The sequence below is a fragment of the Ambystoma mexicanum genome, chromosome 5p (genome assembly GCF_040938575.1).
Source record: "Ambystoma mexicanum isolate Mex_15411 chromosome 5p, UKY_AmexF1_1, whole genome shotgun sequence".
NCBI lineage: Eukaryota > Metazoa > Chordata > Amphibia > Caudata > Ambystomatidae > Ambystoma > Ambystoma mexicanum.
Window position 1 is genome coordinate 44,130,809 of NC_090930.1, and position 22,874 is coordinate 44,153,682.

The 22,874-nt window shown below is 46.3% G+C and overlaps 1 protein-coding gene across 1 annotated transcript in view; it reads left to right on the top strand.

The window, feature by feature from the left end:
- The first annotated feature begins 387 nt into the window (after nt 1–387).
- The window catches only part of IL2RG (interleukin 2 receptor subunit gamma), a 507,701-nt gene continuing 485,214 nt past the window's right edge, over nt 388–22,874 (top strand). The window contains exon 1 of the mRNA XM_069612395.1: nt 388–647. Coding sequence (XP_069468496.1) covers nt 389–647 — 259 coding nt within the window. The 5' untranslated portion in view covers nt 388. The remainder of the gene's footprint in view (nt 648–22,874) is intronic.

Sequence of the window (22,874 nt, forward strand, 5' to 3'; positions counted from 1 at the left end):
TTGTGTGCTACCCCTGAATACTTCACAGTCATGGATACAGTTGGGGAGGGGTGCATGTCTCCCCAGGGGTTTAAGGCTCGGCTTGACAGGGAACCTTTTAGTGCAAGGGGGGTAAATCTTTGGTCGCTCCTTAAGAAGAGGTAATGGGGGTTCAGTCTGCCCCAACAAGGTATGGGTCAAGGCGTGGGGCGAAGACAGAGCGGGGTACTGATACCAGTCTGCGGTGGGATAGTGGCCAGCCGTGCAGGGGGCCTCCTCGGCAGTCGGCACCTCTGGGCAGCAGCCCTTCTGCTGACTCTGTGGTGTGCACTGACGCCTGAGGGGGAGTTTCCAGCACAGGAAATGGGTAGAGATCTCGAGCAGTGCACAGAGTGACAGCCAGGGGTCTATGCTCATTCCTCGCTTCCGTGTTGCGCAGAAGTGGCTGTGCCGGCACCCTGAGGTCTCCCCGCTAGGGGAGCAGTGCCTGACCCCGATACCCCGCACTCTGGGCTCGGTGTGCACCTGCTTCGGCACGCCTGGGCCCACGCGCACTTCCGAGGTCTCGGGCCACGTGCAAGAGGGCAAGATGCCGCTGGCGCTGTGGCACTTCCTCATCCTGGCATCGCAGCTTCTGGGCATTGCCACCGCGACCCTCACGCCTTCAGGTCAGAGATTGCCGTCGAAATACCCCCCGCCGCTGGAGGGATTCCATCCGCCCTTTCCTGCGTTCTCTCTTTCTTTGCCTTCTTTTTCTTGATCGTTTACTCCCTATTCTTCGCCTGTTATTAGTTTTTTAGTGGTGTTTCGCTTTCATTCTCTCTTTCTCAATGTGTGACTTGATTTCTCTAATTCTTCCTTCCGTTCCTAGTTTTGTTTCTTTCCCTTTCGTCATGTCTTTGTTGCTTCTCTAGTTATTTCGTTCTCTCTTTCGTGTTGTAGCTTTGCTTATTTCTTTCCCTTTCTCTCGTTCATTGCTGCTTTTTATCTTTCTTTCTTGCTGGCTTGGCCCACTCTCTTGCCTCTCATCCTGTGGAGGTTGTGTTTGAAGCCTGCATCGATGACCCCCCGCCCACCCCTTGTGCTTCTGTTGAGGGTTCACAGCTCCGATGGCTGGGCAGTGTTTTCGGAAGCGCCGTTGCAATCTCCTCCTCTTTCACCTCTGACCCCTTTGGCTGCTATTAATTGGCTCTATCACTCATTATCTTGTCCTGCTGTAGATCCGTTCCAGGTGTATACTTTGAAGTAATTCACTTTAGGAGTTTTCCTCATTGTGCTATAAGCTCCCAGAGCTGCCCCCTTCTTCTCATCCCGCCTCCTTTTTTAAAGCGAGATGTTCAGTCTTTCTATGTGTGATTCCCCATACCTTAGTATTTCTATGTGTGATACCCCCAGACCTTAGTCTTTCCATGTGTGATACCCCATACCTTAATCTTTCTGTGTGATACCCCTATACCTTAGTCTTTATATGTGTGATACCCCAGACCTTAGTCTTTCTATGTGTGATACCCCCAGACCTTAGTCTTTCCATATGTGATACCCCATACCTTAATCTTTCTGTGTGATACCGCTATACCTTAGTCTTTCTATGTGTGATACCCCATCCCTTAGTCTTTCTATGTTTGATACACCATACCTTAATCGTTCTATGTGTGATACCCCATACCTTAGTCTTTCTATGTGTGATACCCCCAGACCTTAGCCTTTCTATGTGTGATACCCCATACCTTAGTATTTCTATGTGTGATACCCCATACCTTAATCTTTCTGTGTGATACCCCTATACCTTAGTCTTTCTATGTGTGATACCCCGAGACCTTAGTCTTTCTATGTGTGATACCCCATTCCTTAGTCTTTCTATGTTTGATACCCCATACCTTAATCTTTCTATGTGTGATACCCCATACCTTAGTCTTTCTATGTGTGATACCCCCAGACCTTAGCCTTTCTATGTGTGATACCCCATACCTTAGTCTTTCTATGTGTGATACCCCATACCTTAATCTTTCTATGTGTGATACCCCATACCTTAGTCTTTCTATGTGGGATACCCCCAGACCTTAGTCTTTCTATGTGGGATACCCCCAGACGTTAGTCTTTCTATGTGTGATACCCCCAGGCCTTAGTCTTTCTATGTGTGATACCCCACACCTTAGTCTTTCTATGTGTGATACCCCATACCTTAATCGCTCTATGTGTGATACCTCTATACCTTAGTCTTTATATGTGTGATACCCCCAGACCTTAGTCTTACTATGTGTGATACCCCATACCTTAGTCTTCCTATGTGTGAAACCCCATACCTTAATCTTTCTACCTGTGATACCCCATACCTTCATCTTTCTATGTGTGATACCCCTATACCTTAGTCTTTCTATGTGTGATACCCCAGACCTTAGTCTTTCTATGTGTGATACCCCATACCTTAGTCTTTCTATGTGTGATACCCTATACCTTAATCTTTCTATGTGTGATACCCCTATACTTTAGTCTTTCTATGTGTGATACCCCCAGACCATAGTCTTTCTATGTGTGATACCCCCAGACCTTAGTCTTTCTATGTGTGATACCCCATACCTTAATCTTTCTATGTTTGATACCCCATACCTTAATGTTTCTATGTGTGATACCCCCAGACCTTAGTCTTTCTTTGTGTGATACCCCAGACCTTAGTCTTTCTATGAGTTATACCCCCAGACCTTAGTCTTTCTATGTGTGATACCCCCAGACCATAGTCTTTCGATACCCACACACCTTTCTGCAGTTGTCTCACCTTTTCTAAAGTTTCTCAAGTTTGTCTGCTCTCTCTCACACACACACTCACTCTCCCATTTCATACTCTCTTTCTTCCTCATCCCCTCTCTTTCTGTCTCCCACACATCTCATCTCTAACTCATCCACCCACCCCACTCTCTGTCATCACACCCACGCTAGATTTCTGTCGCTGGTCCCACCCACGCACCCCATCATCTCTTTCCCTACAACATCCACTCCCCTTGCCTGCATCACCCCATCACTCACCCTCTCACCTGCCACCGCCCCACTCACCAACCCTGCCACGTGCCATTGCACCCTCTCTCATCCAGTAGGCATCCAGACAGCAACCCTATACTAAAGAGCATCATCACTCCACTCACCCTCTATGACCTCACATAACTCATCACCTAGCCCACACACACACACAGCCGGCAGCACCCTGGACCTTTACATTTCAAGCAAAAATACTGTGTCTGTGGAAAATCGAATCTGGGTGTCGTGGTCACACCACTTTGCAATCCCCTTCACACTCACTCTACTGCACAAAATCCCTCGACCTGCCACACATCTCCCTCACCCCCAGCCAAAGAAACCAAACACATTACTGACACAGCCTAGCACCTCTCATACCATCCCCCGCAACCCCATATCCACATCCCTCCACTCCCCTCAACAAGTACACCACCATCTTCACACAGGCATGCTACACAATGGCCCTCCTCAAATCACAAAAGCCACTCTGCCACAACCATAAACCAGGGCTCAACAACTCCCCCCTCTCCATCAAGCAGGAAGCCAGACACATAGAAAGAGGCTGAAAAAAGAACCCATGCCTCGCCACCAGAACACGGCTCAAACTCTGCTGCAACAAATACAAAACAGCCATACTCAATGCCAAAGCCACCAATGTCCTCCCAAAACTCCAAGCTAACACAAATCACACACAAGAATGGTTCAACATTGTCAAATCCCTCTCGAAACCACCACCCTCACCTGTCACACGCCGATCCACTGCAGTATGCATAGCTCTCCTGTAATACTACAACTTCAAAATACATATTTGGGTAAACACTCTCCTCTGCTCTCTCCCTCCCACTCCAGCTCCCAACTATTACAAAACATGACACAACTTCCACCCCATCACCACAGACTACTACCAAAACAAAGCCTGCACACGCCCGGGATGATGCATGCACACCTCAAGCCACAGACTACTACCAAAACAAAGCCTGCACACACCCGGGATGATGCATGCCCACCTCAAGCCACATCCAATTGCATCACAAAACAGCCTTTCGCAAAATTGCCAAATCCTAGAAAAACGCAATTGTGATGACCAAAGCTAGTATCTATAATACTAGGATCAATGACGTCAGCTGGAACACAAAAGAGCTCTTCAAAATTCTCAAGGAGCTAGAATCCCCAGCCCGACCATTGCTAGCTTCCCAAAAGACAAAGCTTGGTGCTCTCTCGTCCAGTCCGCACTGACCAGTAAAACTCACAATGTCAGGGAGAAAACCATCCTCAAACGATCAGTGCTGCTTACCAACACTGCGCCCTCCACAACCCCTATCAACCCTGTGGAGCCCACCGCCCCCCTTCCACTTCTCCCCGCTCTCGCCAGCCGAAGTGCTCACCGCAATCAATCGCCTTAAAACCTCCAACTGCAAAGGATACATCTACCCCTCGCATCTCATTAAGATGTGTCCAGCCCCCTTGCACCCATCATCGCCTGATGTATATATGCCTCCTTTGCCCCCAGCAAAGTTCCTAGCTCCATCAAAGAAGCCTGGGTTATCCCCCTCCTCAAAAAACCCCTCACTTGATCCTAGCCTCCCCACCAATTACTGTCTGATGAACACAGTACCATACCTCCTGAAAATTCCGGACCGTACCGCCTTCACACAGATCCAAACCCACTTGGAAACCCACAACCTCCTTGGCAAGTGCCAATCAGGTTTCAGACCCAGACATAGCACAGAGTCAGCCCTCCTGGAACTTAAGATTCCGCTGGACAGCATCCGCGATGCAGGGGATCTTGCCTCCTCATTTTATTTGACCTATACGCAGTGTTTGATTTCGTAGATCGCGATATCCTATGTCACCACCTCACCTCCACCTTCAACCTCTCTAGCGATGCCACCAATTGGATCAACTAATTCCTGAGCGAGCAAACCTCAAGGATCTTTGCAGGGTTGGAAGCAGTCGATCCTATTCCCGTCCCCTACGGGGTCCGCCAAGGGTCATGCCTCTCACCCACCCTACATAATATGTGCACTAATCCTCTCTTTGACCACCTCGACCACCTCAAAATTCCCTACACTAACTTCGCTGACGATACACAAGTACTTCTCAAACTCACAGGTCACCATGAACTTGGCTCTGCCAACATCAACCGAGTTTATAGCATCATTCAGGCATGGATAGCGACCCACCACCTATGCCTAAATGATGATAAAACGGAGCGCCTTATCATAAGATCCCTGCATCGCTTTAAACTCCTTGAGCGGCCTTCACCTCCTTCTCTATCGATGGAAACATTACACCTGTTTCTAGTTCTGTCAAAACTCTAGGAGTCCACCATGAGTCTGTACTCTCCATGCACAAACACATCAACGCAGTCTCCTCCTCTGCAGCCTACTCTACTAAACTCATTAACCTCTCCAGAAAATTCCTTTCCTCTGAATGCTGCCTCACACTTGCCAGAGCCATCATAGGGAGTAAACTGAATTACTGCACTGTAATCCTCGCAGAAACATCCTTAAAAATTGTTGCTAAACTACAAATAATCTAAAATAATGCCCTTTGGGCAGTTTGGGGCCAGAGTAAATCCGGCCAAATATCACTGGTGAGACACGAAGCTCACTTGCTGCCCGGCAAGGCACGCTTTGAGTTGAAGATCGTCTCTATCGCCCACCGGTGCATTCACAACACTGCTCCTACAAGAGGCGTTGCTAGGGGGGGAATGAGGGGGCCATAGCCCTGGGTCTTTTGGTTGTAGTATCGGATAGAAGCTCAGGGGCTACAACCGAAAGGCTATAGCTAGCCCAAATCCCACCAGTCCCGACATTAGCTTAGCCCCTGACCTTTTCCAGACCTAGCAACACCCCTGGCTCATGCGTACCGTGCCAAGCACCTATCCAAAAAACACCACCCACGCTGCCTGCGGTCCTCCACATGCTCCCCCCTTGTGGCACCTAGATTCACCAGACAAAGAGCCGGAGGTGCTAGTTTCACTGTCTTAGCTCCTACCTTATGGAACGTACTCCCCACCTCCTTACAGGATGTGTCCTCCCACTTGATCGTCCATAAAAAAAACTCAGAACCACCTTGTTTAAGAAACATGACTAATTCAATACGTTCCCTGCATTTCTCAGTAACCGAGTGCTTGTCTTGCTTTTTAACCGGCACCCTCCTTTGATACTGTACCGTGCTGTTATTTTTGTAGCTTCTTTATCTCTTACTGCTGTAAGCAATGTAATCTAGCGCTGAGATACTGCTGGGTCCTGGGTGCTATTGACAAATGCAATAAATAAAATACGTCCCCATCATTGCTCCCCAAAGTCTCAACATCATCAACGTCTGCGTCTCACAAGGCACTTTCCACTCTGCACTCAGAACTGGACAAAACTCACCCCTCTGTAAAAAAGCATCTCCCAACCTCACGCCGCATCACTATCCTTCCATACCTGAGCAGAATCATGGAACACTTTGTCACTACCCAAAAACAATGACACATCACCACCAACAACCCACTCAACCCCTTCCAATCTGGCTTTTGACCTGGGCACAGCACTGAGACTGCCACACCTCACATCCTCAATGACGTCCACAACATCACTGACAAAGGACACACGCAACTATTTGGACTCCTTGACCTCTCTGCACCTTCAGCACCATCGGCCACACCATTCTAGCCAACATCCTATCCACCACAGGATGAAACCTTCAGACACCGTCCTCAACTGGTTCACCTCCTTCCTTACTGGCAAGACACACTTTGTCTCCAAGCCCCCTTTTCGATCTGACCTCATCCCAGTGAAGTACGTGGTCCCTCAAGTCTCCTCTCTTTCTCCACTCATCTTCAATCTACATGTTGAATCCCTTGGACAGACCCTTAGCAAACACAATATCCATTTCCACCAATATACAGATGGCACGCAGATATACGTCTAAATCTCATCCCCCTCACAAGTCCACATCCTCAATAGCTGCCTCTCCATCATCACCACCTGGTTGGCCACACACTTCCTCAAGCTCAACCCTTCCAAAATGGAAAACCTCTTCATCTGATCCTGTGTGGAATAAGACCATTCAAAATTGAATGATGGTAGATAAAAATACAGAAAATGTGTGGAGCTAATCCGCACACATTTTCCTATTCTCACCGCATAGCATACACATAGACACATGTACTCTGGGTGGACACAGCCTACAGGCGCAGTTCCCTCCTGTCATATTTAGTTGGGATCTGAAAGGTGGAGTACACAATGCATCTACAGAAGGGGGGGGGCAAACTTTCCTCCTGCCGTGGCCAGCCTGATTAACTGACAAAGGATCCATGGATCTGCCCTGTCCTTTTTCTGAGCCCTGTAGCTGGTGACAGCGATGTTGGAATACTATTCACAGGGTAATTCAAACAGGCACAGATGGGGCCTGGCTGCAGAAGCTAATAAAGGAGACAGGAAACCCCAAAAACCTTTCATATGCACTGCATCAACCTGAAGCCAGCATCGATTGACAGTGAAATTTCAAGTCTTGGGCTGCGTGTTTACAGTAGTCATCCCCGCAGGGGGACCGCATTCAAAAGGTACGAGTATGTGGTTTGACAAAGCCAGGAAATCTGGTCTCACTGCAGCTTCTAGGGAGACCTGTCGCTTTAATCAGGAACCACAAAGAGCTCCATTAACGAGAGGAACCCTTTGATCCACAACAGACAGGAACATGGGTGGGACTTGGTATTGCATGTTTTCACCCCTTTACCTTTTATGTTGCAAAGCAGTCTGGGTACGACCTAATGCATACCGGAGATTGTTACTGGGTGTTAGGGAGATTTATCGTTTTTATGCTTCATAACCTTCCTAGTAAGACCCTGAGCACTTTTTGCTGGACTTCTGGGCCTTTTTCTTTCTATCCTGAATGAGTGGAGCCTTTTCCCACTCATCCATTCCTATAGGTTCTGCCTTTTGTAACTCTGTTCTCTGTGTTTTACCTGAACTATGGAGTCTACTTTCCTCCATAGCTCTTTTAAGGCATCTGTATTTCTCTTTTGCAGCCCACAGCTCCTCATGGGCAGTGTTGCTGGGAACCCTTTGGGTTCTTCTTTGAGATTAGTTCTGTATCCTTACTTTCTGCTGTTCTTAAGGATAGAGAGATACCTTGTATCTCTCCTAAAACTTTATATTCTGAGAGATTGGTACACACCACCTTATGTGGAGTGCCAAGGGGATACCTGGTATCCCCCTTCTCTCTGCTCCTGTGACATTTATGTCACATTGACAATCTCCTAGTTATGGCTGGTGGTAGTGGACGTGTTCTACCAACTATTATGTAATTGTCTACTGCAGGCTATGTTCATAGCCTCGGTTATGCACAAAAGGGGCACCCAAGAACTAACTTGGTGGTTCCTTTCTTTTTTCGCCATTACTAGTGAAGTTGTTCTTTGCCAGCCCTTCTTCTACCATCCTGGGAGGGAGAGGCCTGTGTGTGTGTGGTTTGCCTTTGGTGAGATCCCTGAGGTTCCCCGCCTAGGCTCCAGTGTGTCTGGGCAGGCAGGACGTGGGAGAGGAGTTTTTCACTCCCCTGCCCATTGTCTGCCTGAGTGCCTGAAGGGAACTAGCTCCCACTGGGGGTCTGGCTGTCCTGATTGGACAGCCACCCACCCCTTTCTGTAAATTTCTGAGAGAGATTGCAGAGGAGTATGTGGTGGAACTGTATAAAAGGTGAAGGCTTCTGAGGTCAAAGGCAAGTCGACCACTGGAAACTGAAGTAACCGAACATGAAGACAACCAGAGACACCTGCAGACACTTTGCAACATCATGAAGTGACCAGTGCTGTCCTGACCTCGTATTCTGTGCGACAGAGGAACTCCGAAGAGGACGACTCCTTCCCTTTGACTGGTGGGAACAACCATTCCCAAGGCAAACTATAATCAGAGCCATCTCCTGAGGTGTGGTGCTTCTCCAGAGCTGCAGAACCGCAATACCAGGAGAGCTCCGACCCATTTGAAGTACTTTGTCTTGGAAAGGCCGAATCCCATCCAAGTCTTTGCAGAGCTCCAGGTGAACATCCAGAAATATAATCCGTCCCATTCAAGTCCCCCTCAACAGAGAGCAGGACTTCAGGAACCGAAGAAGATTGTCTGGGGGAATCGCGTCCTTTGTTGGTGCCAAAACTGCAGAATGCCCAGAGAAGTTCCTGAAAGCCGTGCCAGAGGTCCTCCCTCGAGACAGCTGCTGAGAGATCCCATCAGTTGTCGTGCCTTTTGTCACCGGGCTAAGGAATCCGGAGGTCAGCTCCAGTGCTGCCACATCAAGGAGAATCCAGCCAAAATCTTTTCTTCAAACCTAAGATAATGTGGGTAAAAAGGTGTTTCTTACCTTGATACGTGAAGTCGCTCCAGAGCGTTGGAGTGCACATAGAGGTGTCTAGGGAAACCCCATCTTACCTCTAACTCAAGCTGCTCCTTGTGTCCCTTTAGCACGTTCTTAACAGGGTCTCCAACATTGGGTTAACCTTGCTACATCTTAAAGACTAGAGACTCTAAAGTGTTCACAAGAACCTTTCGTATTCTGCTGCTTGTCGAGACTTTAAGTCCTCTGCGAACTGCCTTTAGCTAGGGTTACATTTGGGAACTCAAAAGACTTGTGCGAAGAAATTGACTCTAGAACCTTAAACCTTGAGGTTTAAAACTAATCAACTATTTTCCTTCCCAAAAGTCTCTATCTTATATATGTATGCAGAGTAAATGTCTTTACCGTATTTCTGCTAATATTCGTGAGTGTGCGTTATTACCGATAATACGATAGAACTGTCATTACTGGGAAAAGTTGTATCAAATGTAACCGCGAGCAACTACAAACTAGGCAGTGGCTTTTGAAAAGTATTCTGAAGTATTCCTAAGTGTCTTAATTTATCGTGCGAAGTATTTTAAAGTGATTCCTGTGTAAATATAATACATTTTACCTACCACTCCTTACTCTGCTAAAAGCCTAGCTTCCACCCTTGTACTTAGTCTACCTGTCTACTGTGCCTGTTTAGACCTATCCATGTCTTGCCCCCCCAACCTGACTACTACTAGCACCCCTCAATAGAGCACGTGCACCCATTGATCAGATTCTCTGCTCAAGCTCCTTGACCCTACATGACCTTGTTATAGGATCTCCCTAACCCCTGAAACTAGGCCTATGACCAGCATTCCTGTCTTGAAATCAGCTCTTAAAGCACATCTCACCCTCCTGGCCCTCCTGAAAAGTGCCCCCTCACTATCCCATCGCCGCAATGTCCTCTCTGGGGCACTTGACCCCCTCCCCTTCTACGTCCTTCCCTGTCAATTTGCGTTCTGCAGTCCCTGTTTTAAAGTTAGTCTTAACCTCAAGAAGTGGGCCTTATTTTTAGACTTTTTTGGCCCGTTTGTGGCTGCTCTGTTTTATGTATAAACCTGTGCACCTGTACGTGTTTCTGTTCGAAACCCCTCCTCCCACTACATACAAAAATACTTCCCAGCATTCCTGAAGTCAACCCATCCCCCTTTTCATACTAAGTTTACATTTTCATTTTTGCTTATTCTGGGGGGGATGCCTGGACTTTCTTTTGATATTGTGAGTATTTTTTCATTTTGTCTCATATTTAGTTTTGGATGATCGGTGGCGCAGCTTTTAATGGTCATCTGTTTTATTTTATGGATTTATATTATTTTGTCATTTATTTCTGGCGCAACCAAGAGGCCTGGAGGCATACAGGCGCCATGGACAGAGGTCCTAAACACAGATGGGAAGGACAAAGACAAACCTAACCTGGACCCTATCAAGTAGAGGCGATGAACTCCTAGCCAAATACATGCGCTCTTAGGAGCATAGGAGCGTGAAGAGACGGTCAACAGAACTAAGTACTGGGTTCCAGACATTCCATTCTGGGTTTTAAAGGGACTCCACCAGTTCCCAGAAAGAGTGGGAGCCAGCCCCAACACCCACTCTTAGATTTGGGCTATTCCTTAGTTCCTTGGCTCACCTGGTGGTAGAACTGGTCAAGCCATCAAGGCGAGCTCATAGCAAAGGAGAGTGGGAGACAGTGTCACACAGTATTACTGGTACCATTAACACACAGAATAAAGGAACAGTCACACAGAGGGGATAGGAATATGTACTTTATATTTACGAAAATGTAGTTAGGAAGGCCCTTTATGATTAATCATTCGGTAGCCCTTCAGATTTTTGGGACTACAGCTCCCATGATTCTTTACTACTCACTATACTGACTACTGCTGGTGGGAGTTGAAGTCCAAAGGACCACACAATGAGTAACCATTTAACTTTTATATATCCTTTAAAATTAGGATGTCAATGCACAGGCTTTTCCTTTCAACCCCCGCCCCCTCCCATTAGGTGCTCTTATAAATGTAAGTGAGGCTCCCAAATCGAGTGGAGCGGCAGGTGTTAGGGCCATTTATTTTTCTTCCATTCAACTTCTGGTTCTTCTAATGAATATAAATATTCAAGCTTACAAACACTTTAATGTTAGGGTGAATGTTGTTGTACTGAGGAGACCCCCGGCCGGCCCATAGAGTCAGGGTTTGCTCCGAAGTACTTTAAGATGAGACAGCTGCACCTCGCGATGAATGGGGTGCAGATTCAATTACTCCAACACCAATCAATAAGGACAACTCAAAGGGAGTCCGTTTAATGACAAGTACAAAAAACGGGGAGTCATGGCAATCAGCAGTAATGCGATAGTCCGTCTCGCTTCAACTCCAAGGAACTTCATAAAAACAACATCATTTATACTAAAAACTCATCATAACTGACGTGTAACACTCGAAAGTTAATAAGCATTTCTATTGGTTCGGAAAAGGTAACTTTAATATAGGTGCTATATCTGTATATGGGAACGGGGCGGGGGGATTGGGTAAACACTGGTTCGGCGTCTAAGCCCTTCCTCCAAAATGATTACTGTAGACGTCACTAATAGTACGACGTCGCATTGGTTCTACTAACTGTAGGACTCTAGATTATTTGGCCCATTGTGATTGGGTTGGCATCAACACCATGCATATTCTTCCACTTTGCTTAGCAGCACGCAGAACGGTCAGCAGGTGCAGGGTGCCCCCCTCAGCTACCCGGCTTTTCTCCAATTAAGGTTACAATCAATCATCGCTACAACGACTAAGGGCCTCATTACACGGAAGACGGTGAGCCATGGCGCTATTAGCGCCATGGCTCATGCCGGTAAAATACCGGCACCGCCTTGGCGGAAAGGGGATTTACCGCCCCATTCCAAGGTTGGAGGGGCGGTAAATCCCCCTTCAGCCATTGCCCTTCCCCATTCCCATTTCTGCCCCATAGGGCACTATGGGAATGGGAAGGCGCTAATTACGGCACCGCAATTTTGCGGTGCCGTAATTAGCTCCGAGGTCCCTTAGCGGGTTGGATTTTAACGCCTGCAAAAAGCAGGCGTTAAAGCACCAACCCGCTAAGGGACCTCGTAGTAAGGCGGTAATGGTTAACGGCCACCGTTACCATTAACGGTGGCCGTTAACCATTACCGCCTTCCGTGTAATGAGGCCCTAAGTGTCAATTATCTCACTGTGGTTGGCCTAGAAACTGCATCTTCTGTCTGGAAAAGTTCTGATATCTCTTGCTTGGGGGGATGCCAGGCGTAGGTGTGAACTCGTGCTGCTCCTCGCTCGGCTGGTCACGTGATGCAGACACCATGAATTTGTCTCGTTTCTTGCAATTTCTGTATTTGATTCTCATTCGGCTTGCCACCTGCCCACACCTCCTTATCCTTGGCCTTTCAGAAGCAGGATATTCTGTTCTTAAGTTTCAATTATGTGAAGCTACTGTCCGTTCCTTTATTAGTATGACCTTGGCTCTCCTGGCACGAATTGCATCTGCTGTGTTTCGATTCAGCCGTCTCTTCTTGTTTTGCTAGAATATGAATCTTGTCTTGTTTGGCCTCTAGTAACCAAAGTTGATTCTGCTTTTAGTGCAAAGTGAACTTTCACTTATAATACTGTGCCTTGTTTTGAGGTACATTATGTTATAATGGCGCTTGCTGCTCTATTCTTCTACTTAAGCATAGCAAGCCGCACTGGTTTCTTAGCTTCTTGCGTTTCAAGCATATGTACAGGTGTTAGCGGGTTGGATATCTTCATTCTGCTTACAGCCTAAGCTTCTTGCATTTTGACATTGTCCTTTCATTCTATGTTCACGATATCTTTATTCATAGTGTTTCGTCTCTCTGCATCATTCTATGGTTGTCATTTCTTCTATCTGCAAGTCAGTCCTGTCCCCTGTGACGTCACCATTCGTCTTCCATTAAGGCCTTTTTGATTTCTTCCGGGACAGTACTTAAACAATCTTCATTTCGTTTCATTTGCTGGTAGGGATTTCTTAATGGATACCTTACTGTCCATGGTGTTCTTGGTATAGGTACGTCAATAGGTGCTGTTCTTCTAATGGGTTCTGGGCAGAGCCCTATTGCGGCTCTCTGCTGGTTTATTTGCTCATCATACGTCACATATCTCGGTGTGAACGTTCCTGGTACTTCAAAATGGACGATTGGAGTGCAGGCTTTATTTGGGGCCTCCTCTACACTCCCTCCTCTGGCCGATCCATCGACCACTTTCACTTCCTTCTCTAGATCCATTTTTTTCTGTTCTTCTCTATTCTCCTTCACTTCTTCTCTTGGGTTCATTCCTTCTTCATCCTCTGGATCTACACATGATGGCCTGAAGAAGTGTCTCTTTGGAGTCCATATCTTTATAACTCCCTTCAGGCTTCCTGCGTTTCTTACATGTTCGTCCTTGTTCCAGGTCATTAGTTGACATTGTCCATTCGGGCTGCAGTAAATCCATCTTCCCACATAGTTTCTGTGCTTTTTGGGATAGAGAAATTTTGTATCTTCTGGCGCGTGCCTGCTGGCCTTGACAAAGTCTCTTATTTTTTCATCAGGTCTTTGGGCTTCCATCCTGGCTCGACATCAATCATGATCTTCATCCCTATAGCTTTCTTCGCAGTCTTCTGGCATTGTGATATTATTATCTTAATAACACAAAATTCTAGTAATATCATTACTAGCAGGGCTCCCAGGAACATAAATATGTCTGTCATCCATTGTGGGACCCACGAGAACAGTGATCCAAACCATCTGTCATCATCTACTTCGTCAGTTTCATCAATCATTTGGTTCTGTAATTTTGTCAGCATACCTATGGCTTCAGTTAAGGTTCCATTCTCCTCATCGTGTGATGGTATAAACGTGCAACATGATTCTCCTATTTTTGCAAAAACTCCTCAATCCATAGGTGTGATCATGTCAAGCACATATCTGTTCTGAAGAGTCATCAGTCCGATGGCTCTTAATTCTTCTCTAATCGCATTAAATCCTCTTATGGTCGTGTTGATGGTCTGTAGTAACTCCCATCTGGTTATCTGCAACCATTTAGTATTTGCTCCAACCTGAAATCTTGGCATGAAAATCGTTGCGAACACTGATGAAGGGAGGCTAAACAGCCTGTGTTCATATGGGATTGCATGAAAGGCTTCTTCTGATTTGGCAACGAAGTAATTCTCTCTCTTCATTCGAGTTGTCATTTCCACAGATCTCTTCTTCCTCAGGTGAGCATCTGCTTTTGGGAAACTGTCAATATTCAGGTCACTTTTCGGGATCACCAATGCTGGAACGTGGACGTTCACTATTGTGCATATGCCTCCCCAGTCTCTTGGGAGTCTGATGTATGCTTTGGATCCACACACCCGATAATGGTCCATAATCACTGCAGTTACATGTACCATTCCTGGAGCGTCAAAAACTTATCCACAGTTCTGATTCTCTCCCATGTTCCTTGTGCCGTTATTTCTGAAACAGAACTTTGGGCTTTCTAGTGGCACTATCTGCAAAAGTCCTCCTCTGTCTTCGACCCATGTGAGTAGTTTTGCAAGTTTTGGCCATAATGGCTTGCATCCGTTTCCCACTATGTTAATGGTGGGCTCGTAGTGACCGAAGACCATCCATGCTCGGCATATCACTACTCCTTTCTCCCATCCGTCTGCTGAAAGCACTGTTCCCCAAATTTGCATTTGGCCTTGATTCTTCTGTAGTTTTTCCTTGGACATTTAGCTTCTGATTTGCTTCTCTTCTAATCTCTGCTCCTTTAACTCCAGGCTTCTCATATCTTATCACAATGTGTTTCGTCTTTCCATTGTTTCTTGTCTTTATGTCCTGCACATAAGCGCCTTCATTTCGATCAGTTGCTTCAGTTGCCCATTTCAGAGAGGCATCACTAACCATGAACTGGCTTCTGGTCTTACACATTGCTACGTGTGACATACAGTGTGCTGTCTGGACATCGATTTCTACAGCTACGAAAATCTTGGACTTCCCCATGCTGTATGGTAGGAGTGTGCAAACAAAGCATTCCCCTTCTGAACTTCGTCTTCCAACTTCTTTCATGTGCTGGTACCAAATGTTGTTTCCCAGATGTGCTGTGTTGTCCAGTTAATCGTTTAATTCATTGTCATCCCCATGCATGCTTTTCTTGATTCTTAGTGTTTTCCTGTAGTTGGCTATGACTACATCCCTGAAGGCATCTGTATGGCTTTTTCTTGCTGGAGGATTCTCAGGTATCCTGGTCCATGGTGCAGGCCTTCTCATCTGCGCCATTTGGGTAGATCGAATTCTGGCAGCTCTTTCTCTTTCTTTATACATCTTTCTCTGTCGTGTTATAAATGTTTGTATCCATTCCGGCATTTGTCTGGTGTATGGCTGTACTGTGGAACTGGTGCTTGTTCCTTTCGTTGGGACATATATGCTTTGCAATACAGTTTCTGCGGTTTTGTTCTTCAGTTCCTCTTGCATCTCCCTTGCTTTGGCTATGTACGGAAACAATGAGTCTACTATCCGTTGTGTCCATGTAGAGAGTTTCTCCGAGTTGGTTCTTGTTTTCTTAAGAGTTTCTGGTATGATGGTTTCTGTTGGATTTCCTGTTAACTCTTGTTTTCTCACAACGTCTGCTGGGGAGTTTCTTATGGCAGGCAGTCTCTTCTTCTCTGCTGTTTGTGTTTGTGGTTCTGTAGTCATTGACACTAGGCCTGTTTCGTGTGCATTCAGTGTTTGCGTGCGTGTAGTTGTCAGTGATGTTAGTTCATTCATCCCTTGCCGACCCTGTCTCCGGATTTCCTTTCCATTTGTTACCACAAGGGTGTGTGTATCACAGCTAATCACATTCATTTCAAGTTCATTCATTCTGCCATCAGATTTTCTAGGGATTGGAATGACTATATAAGGTCTGGGGGTTTTTATGGGTGTTATGCGTACATCATTAGGTGGGTACACTGAATTTGGAACACTTTGTGCACCAATAAAGAATGCAGTTCTGATCATTAATGACAATAAAATAATGATGAATATATGCATAGGTACATAATGCCCCTGTAAGTCAGGCGGCAGCATTTTCTTCCAGAGAAGCGGGGGTGCCTCTCTTCTTGTGGGAGAACCAGGTTGCTGTTCTGGGCCCCCATCCAGATCATTCGACAAAAATGTCAATGTTATTATTTCCTTAACCAATATTGTCTTTAGAATACTGTGTTCATGAGTGTTAGATGTTCCACAAGTTTCCCTCCTCTCGCGGGTGACAGATTGTCTCTTATTTCTGGATACAGTTCCTCCGTTAGACTATGGGAAAAAATCAAATTAGCTAACACTTCAGTAAGTCTTTTTACTGTACATGTTCAAAATAGGTGAGTTACCAATCCACCCCCCTAATTTGCTTCAATCCTGAGGACATGGTGTATGCTGGTCAGATACGAAGAGTAAGGACAGAAAATTCTTTAGAATCTCCTCAGATAGCTCTCTGATGGTTAGAAAGTTCCACTTGAACGCAGACATGGCGTCCCGGTCACTCCGGCACTGCGCTGGAACTACTACAATACTTCAGGTTGAGAGCGGTGTTCCGAGCCTGGTGAGCCCCCAGACTCGCCGGAGATTCACTATATATCCAATTCGGCCGGGGCTAGAGGGATAGTGTCCTCACTGTACAAAATGCTGATGGCCAACCCTAAAGATGTGCCACTTACGACACGTGATACGTGGAGCGATGAGCTGGGTCTCCCCATCACCGACGCAACGTGGAAGAAGATGTGCATACACACCCGAACCACCTCTCTAAATGCCAGACATAGGTGTATACAATATAAGCTCCTGAACAGATTATACTACACACCGCACAGATTGGACAGATTCGCACACACCCAGGCTCGCACCTGCCCTAGATGTAAATCTCCAGCTGCAGATCACATACACATGTTTTGGTCCTGTGATGCACTGGGCCCATACTGGAAAGCCATAATAGATGCTCTCTCAGAAATTACAGCGTCCCATATCCCTCCACAACCATTAGCTGTACTGTTCGGCCTGTGGGATAACCCTGAATAGAGGAAAGTTTCCAGGTTTCTGAATGTTGCCACCATAGTAGCCAAAAAATGCATACTACAATGTTGGAAGCGCCGATCCCCCCCTTTGTTTGAGATGTAGTTGAGGGCCCTCACCTGGACTCAAGCGTGCGAGGAGGACTACATCAATACCCTCCCGCTGACCTCTCGCCCCAAGAATGTATGGATGGAATTTTGTACCTATCTGAAATCCAAGGATGACCTAGAACTACTGTCTTCCCCTCCTCCTGGTGAAGTAAACTAGCCCATTGTTGAGCCTCACAGATTTGTATGATTTTATGCCTGCCCTTGCTTGTATTTCCCATGTATTGCATTACCACCCATGTACCTGCTACCTTGTTTATCTTGTGCATTGTGTTGATTGTCTGTTCTCTCATCATGCCAATAAAGAAAAGTTAAAACTTGAAGTATGATTCCATGCAGGAGCATTCCCATCTGTGCAACATTAGTTGGATCTCTGATGAAAGTGAGGACGTCAACATCGATTGGTCTCCCCATTAGCTCTGGAAAGTCAGTAACTAGGCGAAAAAGGACATTGTGTGCCAACCTGCTGTCTTCTGGTGACAGAGACATCTGTCCTGCCTTTGTTGAGGTTCAGGATTATATGTTCTTTCCTTGATGTAAACAATGGGCCTCATTACACGGTAGGCGGTAACCATGGTGCTATTAGCACCATGGTTGCCGCCGGTATTTTACTGTGTCCGTCTTGGTGGATGGCGGAATTACCGCCCTACTCCAAGGTGAGCGGGGGCGGTAATTCCCCATTTACCAAGGCACTTCCCCATTCCCATTTTTGCCCCCATAGGGCTCAATGGGAATTGTGAAGGTGCTAATTACGGTACCGCAAATTGCGGTACCGTAATTAGCACCAAGGTCCCTTTGCGGGCCCGTTCCTTAACGGCTGGTAAAACCAGCCGTTAAGGTCGGGTCCCGCAAAGGGACCTCGTAGTAAGGCGGTAAGGGTTTACCGGTACCGGTGCCCTTATCGGTACTGGTAAACCCTTACCGCCTACCATGTAATGAGGCCCAATGTCTGCACTGTCCGGTCGCATGGAGTGCAACCAGAATGATTATCTTATCTAAAATATGGCTCAAATGTTCTGTATTTGCTGGATCTCGAAGAAATGTGAGTGTGTCTGTTGTTCTCCCAATGAGAGTTGTACAATCTTCGATTATGCGAAAGAACATTGTGATGATGAGCTCATCTATTTCGGCCTGTGTTGGGATCATTTTGGTTCATCCTCACTGTACTCAGGGAGTAGAACAAATCGTTTGGCTATGACAGTGAGCAGTTGTCTTATTATCTTTTTGTTTTTCGGGATCTTGTAAAAAGTCAGTGACACTGGTGAGCCTTCCTACCAATGATGGGTATGACTTTAGCACTAAGTCAAAGTAGGTGATTACATCCTTTGTGATGTCACTACTGTGGGACACCACAAGTGATTCCGAACAGGGTTATTGTGCAGAAAGAGTCAGGATATTGGTTTTTCTTCAGCTTATATGTCCTCGATCAAAACTTCTCATGTTCTTCTTTCTTTATTAAGGCTTTTGTGTGTCTTAGTTCAGAGTTCAAAGTCATCTGACTGTATTGTGGCTTGTGCGTGCAATTTTCATCTTCACCCTGCAACTAGGATGCTGAGAGACTGCTTTTATGTCCTTATTTCCTTTTTTGCTTAGAGGATGTGTCCAATTTAAGCCACAATTTGCAAAAAGTTCCTTGTCTTTGTTTGGCTGATTATGCGTCTTTCGTCCGCCTCATGGATCTCGTCTGCATATGCTGTGGTTCTTACCCATCGCTCGTCGATTCCTCTTGTTGGGGTGCAGGCAGGGGGCCTTCTCAATGTAGGGTTTTATATCGCCGAGAAAAATCCACGCTCTCCTGCCTTGCAGTTTCACAGCGGACGGAGTGCAGTCCTCCACTGTAAAAGGACCATTGAACCTTGGCTCGGCCCTCGTTTTCCTCGTATGGTTTTTCACGAGGACGGTGTCTCCAGGGATCACAAGTGGAACACATAGACCTTGAACTTGGTCTGTTGTAGCATTTCCTTCTGTGTCCCGTGCTGCTCTGCACCCTTTTCTTCGACGCTGCAGCTGGTCTGAAATTACAGTAAGGCACAATGTCATGCAGTTCAGAAAGTTTTGCATTTCAGACCCTAAAACTTCTCCTGTTGACTGGGCATCACATCTATTTCTATCTCGGGGTGTCAGGGGAGTTCTCATTCTTCTTCCTATGGCTATCTTGTGTGGCATAAGATGATGGTCGGAGCCGGGTTGGTTCCAAACAGCATACAGTGCCAGTGGAAGGCAGTGCAACCATCCCTTTTTTAGAGTAAGCTTCAACTTGGCTATCCTTTCCTTTAACAAGCCGTTGAGCTTCTCACATATCCCATTACCTTGTGGATGATACGCCGATGAGAACTTGTGCTTTATACCAAGCAGCAAGCTAATCTGCTCGAATACAGCATTGACGAAATGAGGCCCATTATCTAATCTCATGACTTTGCAGACACCACACCTGGGGAACACTTCCCTCACTAAAAATGTGGCCACACAGGTAGAGTCTGGGTGTGTACATGGACCTGCCTCAAACCATCTAGAGAATGGACACACCACAACAATTAAGTGTCTGTACCCGTTACATACTTGAATCATGTCGACGTAATCAACGTGAAAGTGCTGAAAAGGACCATTTGGCCTGGAGATGACCCCTCTCATTACTTTTAATGTGTGTCCTGCCGTAAATTGCTGGCAAATTATACAGTTCACCATGAAGAATGCAACGTGCTCCGCTAAATTCGGTATGAACCAGTCCGTGAGCGTCGCTGCTAGATTCTCTTTTGTCATGTGGGCTGGGTAATGTAACTGCTCCAGCACTATTTTTAATAGGGCTACAGGCATCACTGGTTTACCAGTGCTGTCTTGTCGCCGCAAGCTGTCAGAGGGGTTTAAAGAACACCCTCGACGTTTCCACAGGTTTTTCTCTTCCTGCGGTCCCTCCCCTTGGAGTTCCATTAGCTGTGTTTGCCCCAAATCGCTATAACTCTCAGATGTAGTTCGTACCACCAGTATCCTTTCATTGATATGGATGACTTCCACTTCCATGATCGTCTCACTTTTGGATGCCATGCGCTTGGCCTCCGTGTCTGCTGCGTGATTTCCACGCGAGATAAAATCTGTCCCTTTCGTGTGGGCGGCGCATTTCACGACCGCTATGCCCACTGGGAGCTGTAGTGCTTTTTATGAGCCTGTCCAATAAGACTGCGTGCTGCACTGGCGTGCCGTCCGCTCTGAGGTAGCCCCTCCTTTTCCAGAGTGCTAAGCCTGTGTGCAATGTCGACGTCACATAGGTGGAGTCACTGTACACCGTTACTTCCTGGTCTGCATCATTCTCAATGGCGAGTACCAATGTCAATAATTCTGCAGCCTGTGCTGAATAATGAGATGGTATTCGTGCACTAAGAAGCACTCGAAATTCTCCATTTGCTGTGTGGTTCATCATAGCAATGCCTGTGTATCTTTGCCCATCAGTTTGGTCGATCCTTGAAGACCCGTCAATAAAGACGATCTCTCCTCCTGCCAAGGCATTTTCTTTCACCCTGGGGATTTCATCATAGAATTCTTCATAATTTGCACAGGCATGTATGGGCTCTCCTTCAGTGACTGGCTCTGCTATAAACATAGCTGGTTTCATGATCTTACATCTAACTAGTTTGATCGATGGGTTTGATATGATCACTTCATAAGCAGAAGCTCTCTGAGATGTCAATGTGCCCTTTGGTTTCTCTAGAATGGCAAATAGTGAGTGCTCGAAGTACAACATCATTGAGCATCCCATTACAATGGTTGTGGCCTTTTCTATGGCGAACGCTGTGGCAGCTAAACTTTGTTTGCACGGGAAGTGGCCTCTCATCACTGGGTCCAGATTCTCGCTGTAATATGCCAGGGGCTTGTACCCCAATGAGGTTCTTTTAGCGAGCACTGCCATCATAACGCTGCCATCTGTGTGCGAAAACAGATAAAAATCCTCTGCATAATTAGGAATGCCTAGAACTGGTGCTGTGCAAATAGCTCTTTTGAGTTCAGCAAACCCCTTTTCCATGGACTCAGACCATTCAATCTTCTCCTTCATCACTTGGGCCTTCTTTAAGGCCTGAAGTAAAGGCTTAGTGTAAGAGCTGTAGTCAAAGACCCATGCCCTGACATAGTTGCATAGGCCTAAAAAGCTCTACATCTGCTTTATCGTGTGTGGTTTAGCCGTGTTCAATATGGCTTCAGCCCTTTCTGGGGTCACCTTTCTTCTCTCATGTGAGATCGGTTGGCCTATGTACAGCACTTCTTGTCGACAACATTGTAGTTTTTCTTTGTCAACCTTGTATCCTTTCTCAGCCAGTATAGTCAATAGCTGAATAGAATCGTGCCTGCATTGCTCTTCTTTAGTGCTGCAGAAGAGAAATGCACTTTCTAATGCAGTGTTGTTCAAGTCCATCTGCAGGACTCTGTTGAAGATAGAAGGGGACTCACAGTACCCCTGTGGTAGCCTCGTGCTTTTCAGACGCATTTGTCTACGTTAGATCCTGTGAGTCACGGTACAACAGGATTGAGAAAAATGCATTTTTCAAGTCAATCACCTTGAAATACTTTGCCTCAACAGGTATATTACATAGGATTGTAGACGGGTTAGGGACTAGAGGGAACTCAGCCTCAACAAAATCGTTTCTTGGCCTTAGATCTTGCACTAGCCTGCAAGTCCCCCCTTTTTTCACAGGATACACTAACATATTACATGGTGACTCTGACATCACTAAGATGCCTTGGTCCATCATGGCAGAAATTGTCTTAAAAATCCCCTCATCTACCTCTCTAGACATGGGATATTGTTGCACCTTTGGTAAAATAGCTCCTAGTTTCAATTTATTTCTTACTTCTCCAACCCCCTTCAAGAGGCCTACGTCATAGGGTCCTGTAGTCCATACTGAGACAGGCATCTGGGCCATGTCGCCATCAAAATATTCAGGACGATTTAGCGCAACATCATTCTCTGGGGCACCTCTCTTTTAATCATTTTAACCCAAAAGGTGAGACTCACTTCTACCATTGTCCCTCCCATATCTGTTGGTTCTTCAAATAGATTGTCATCGGTGACGTCAGTCACTCGATATCCTTCTTCAATGGGGACTATCGCACACCATTGTCTGCCCTCGTCATCGTAACCGTCAATCAAGACTACTTTCCCTCGTACTACAGCTGTGTGTATCATCAAGGGAAATACTTGTCCCTCCTCCACCTCATGCTTCGGTATTCTGGGTCTGAATAAGAACTCATCAGGGGTTCTCATGGTTTTGTCTGCCAGGCCTGGTAATCCTGCCATAAGCACACACATACCATATGCAAACATTTCAGGCTCTAATGGTATGGCCCTCATGGCTATACGTCCTGAGTATGCCCTGATTATTTTGCATACATTTGAA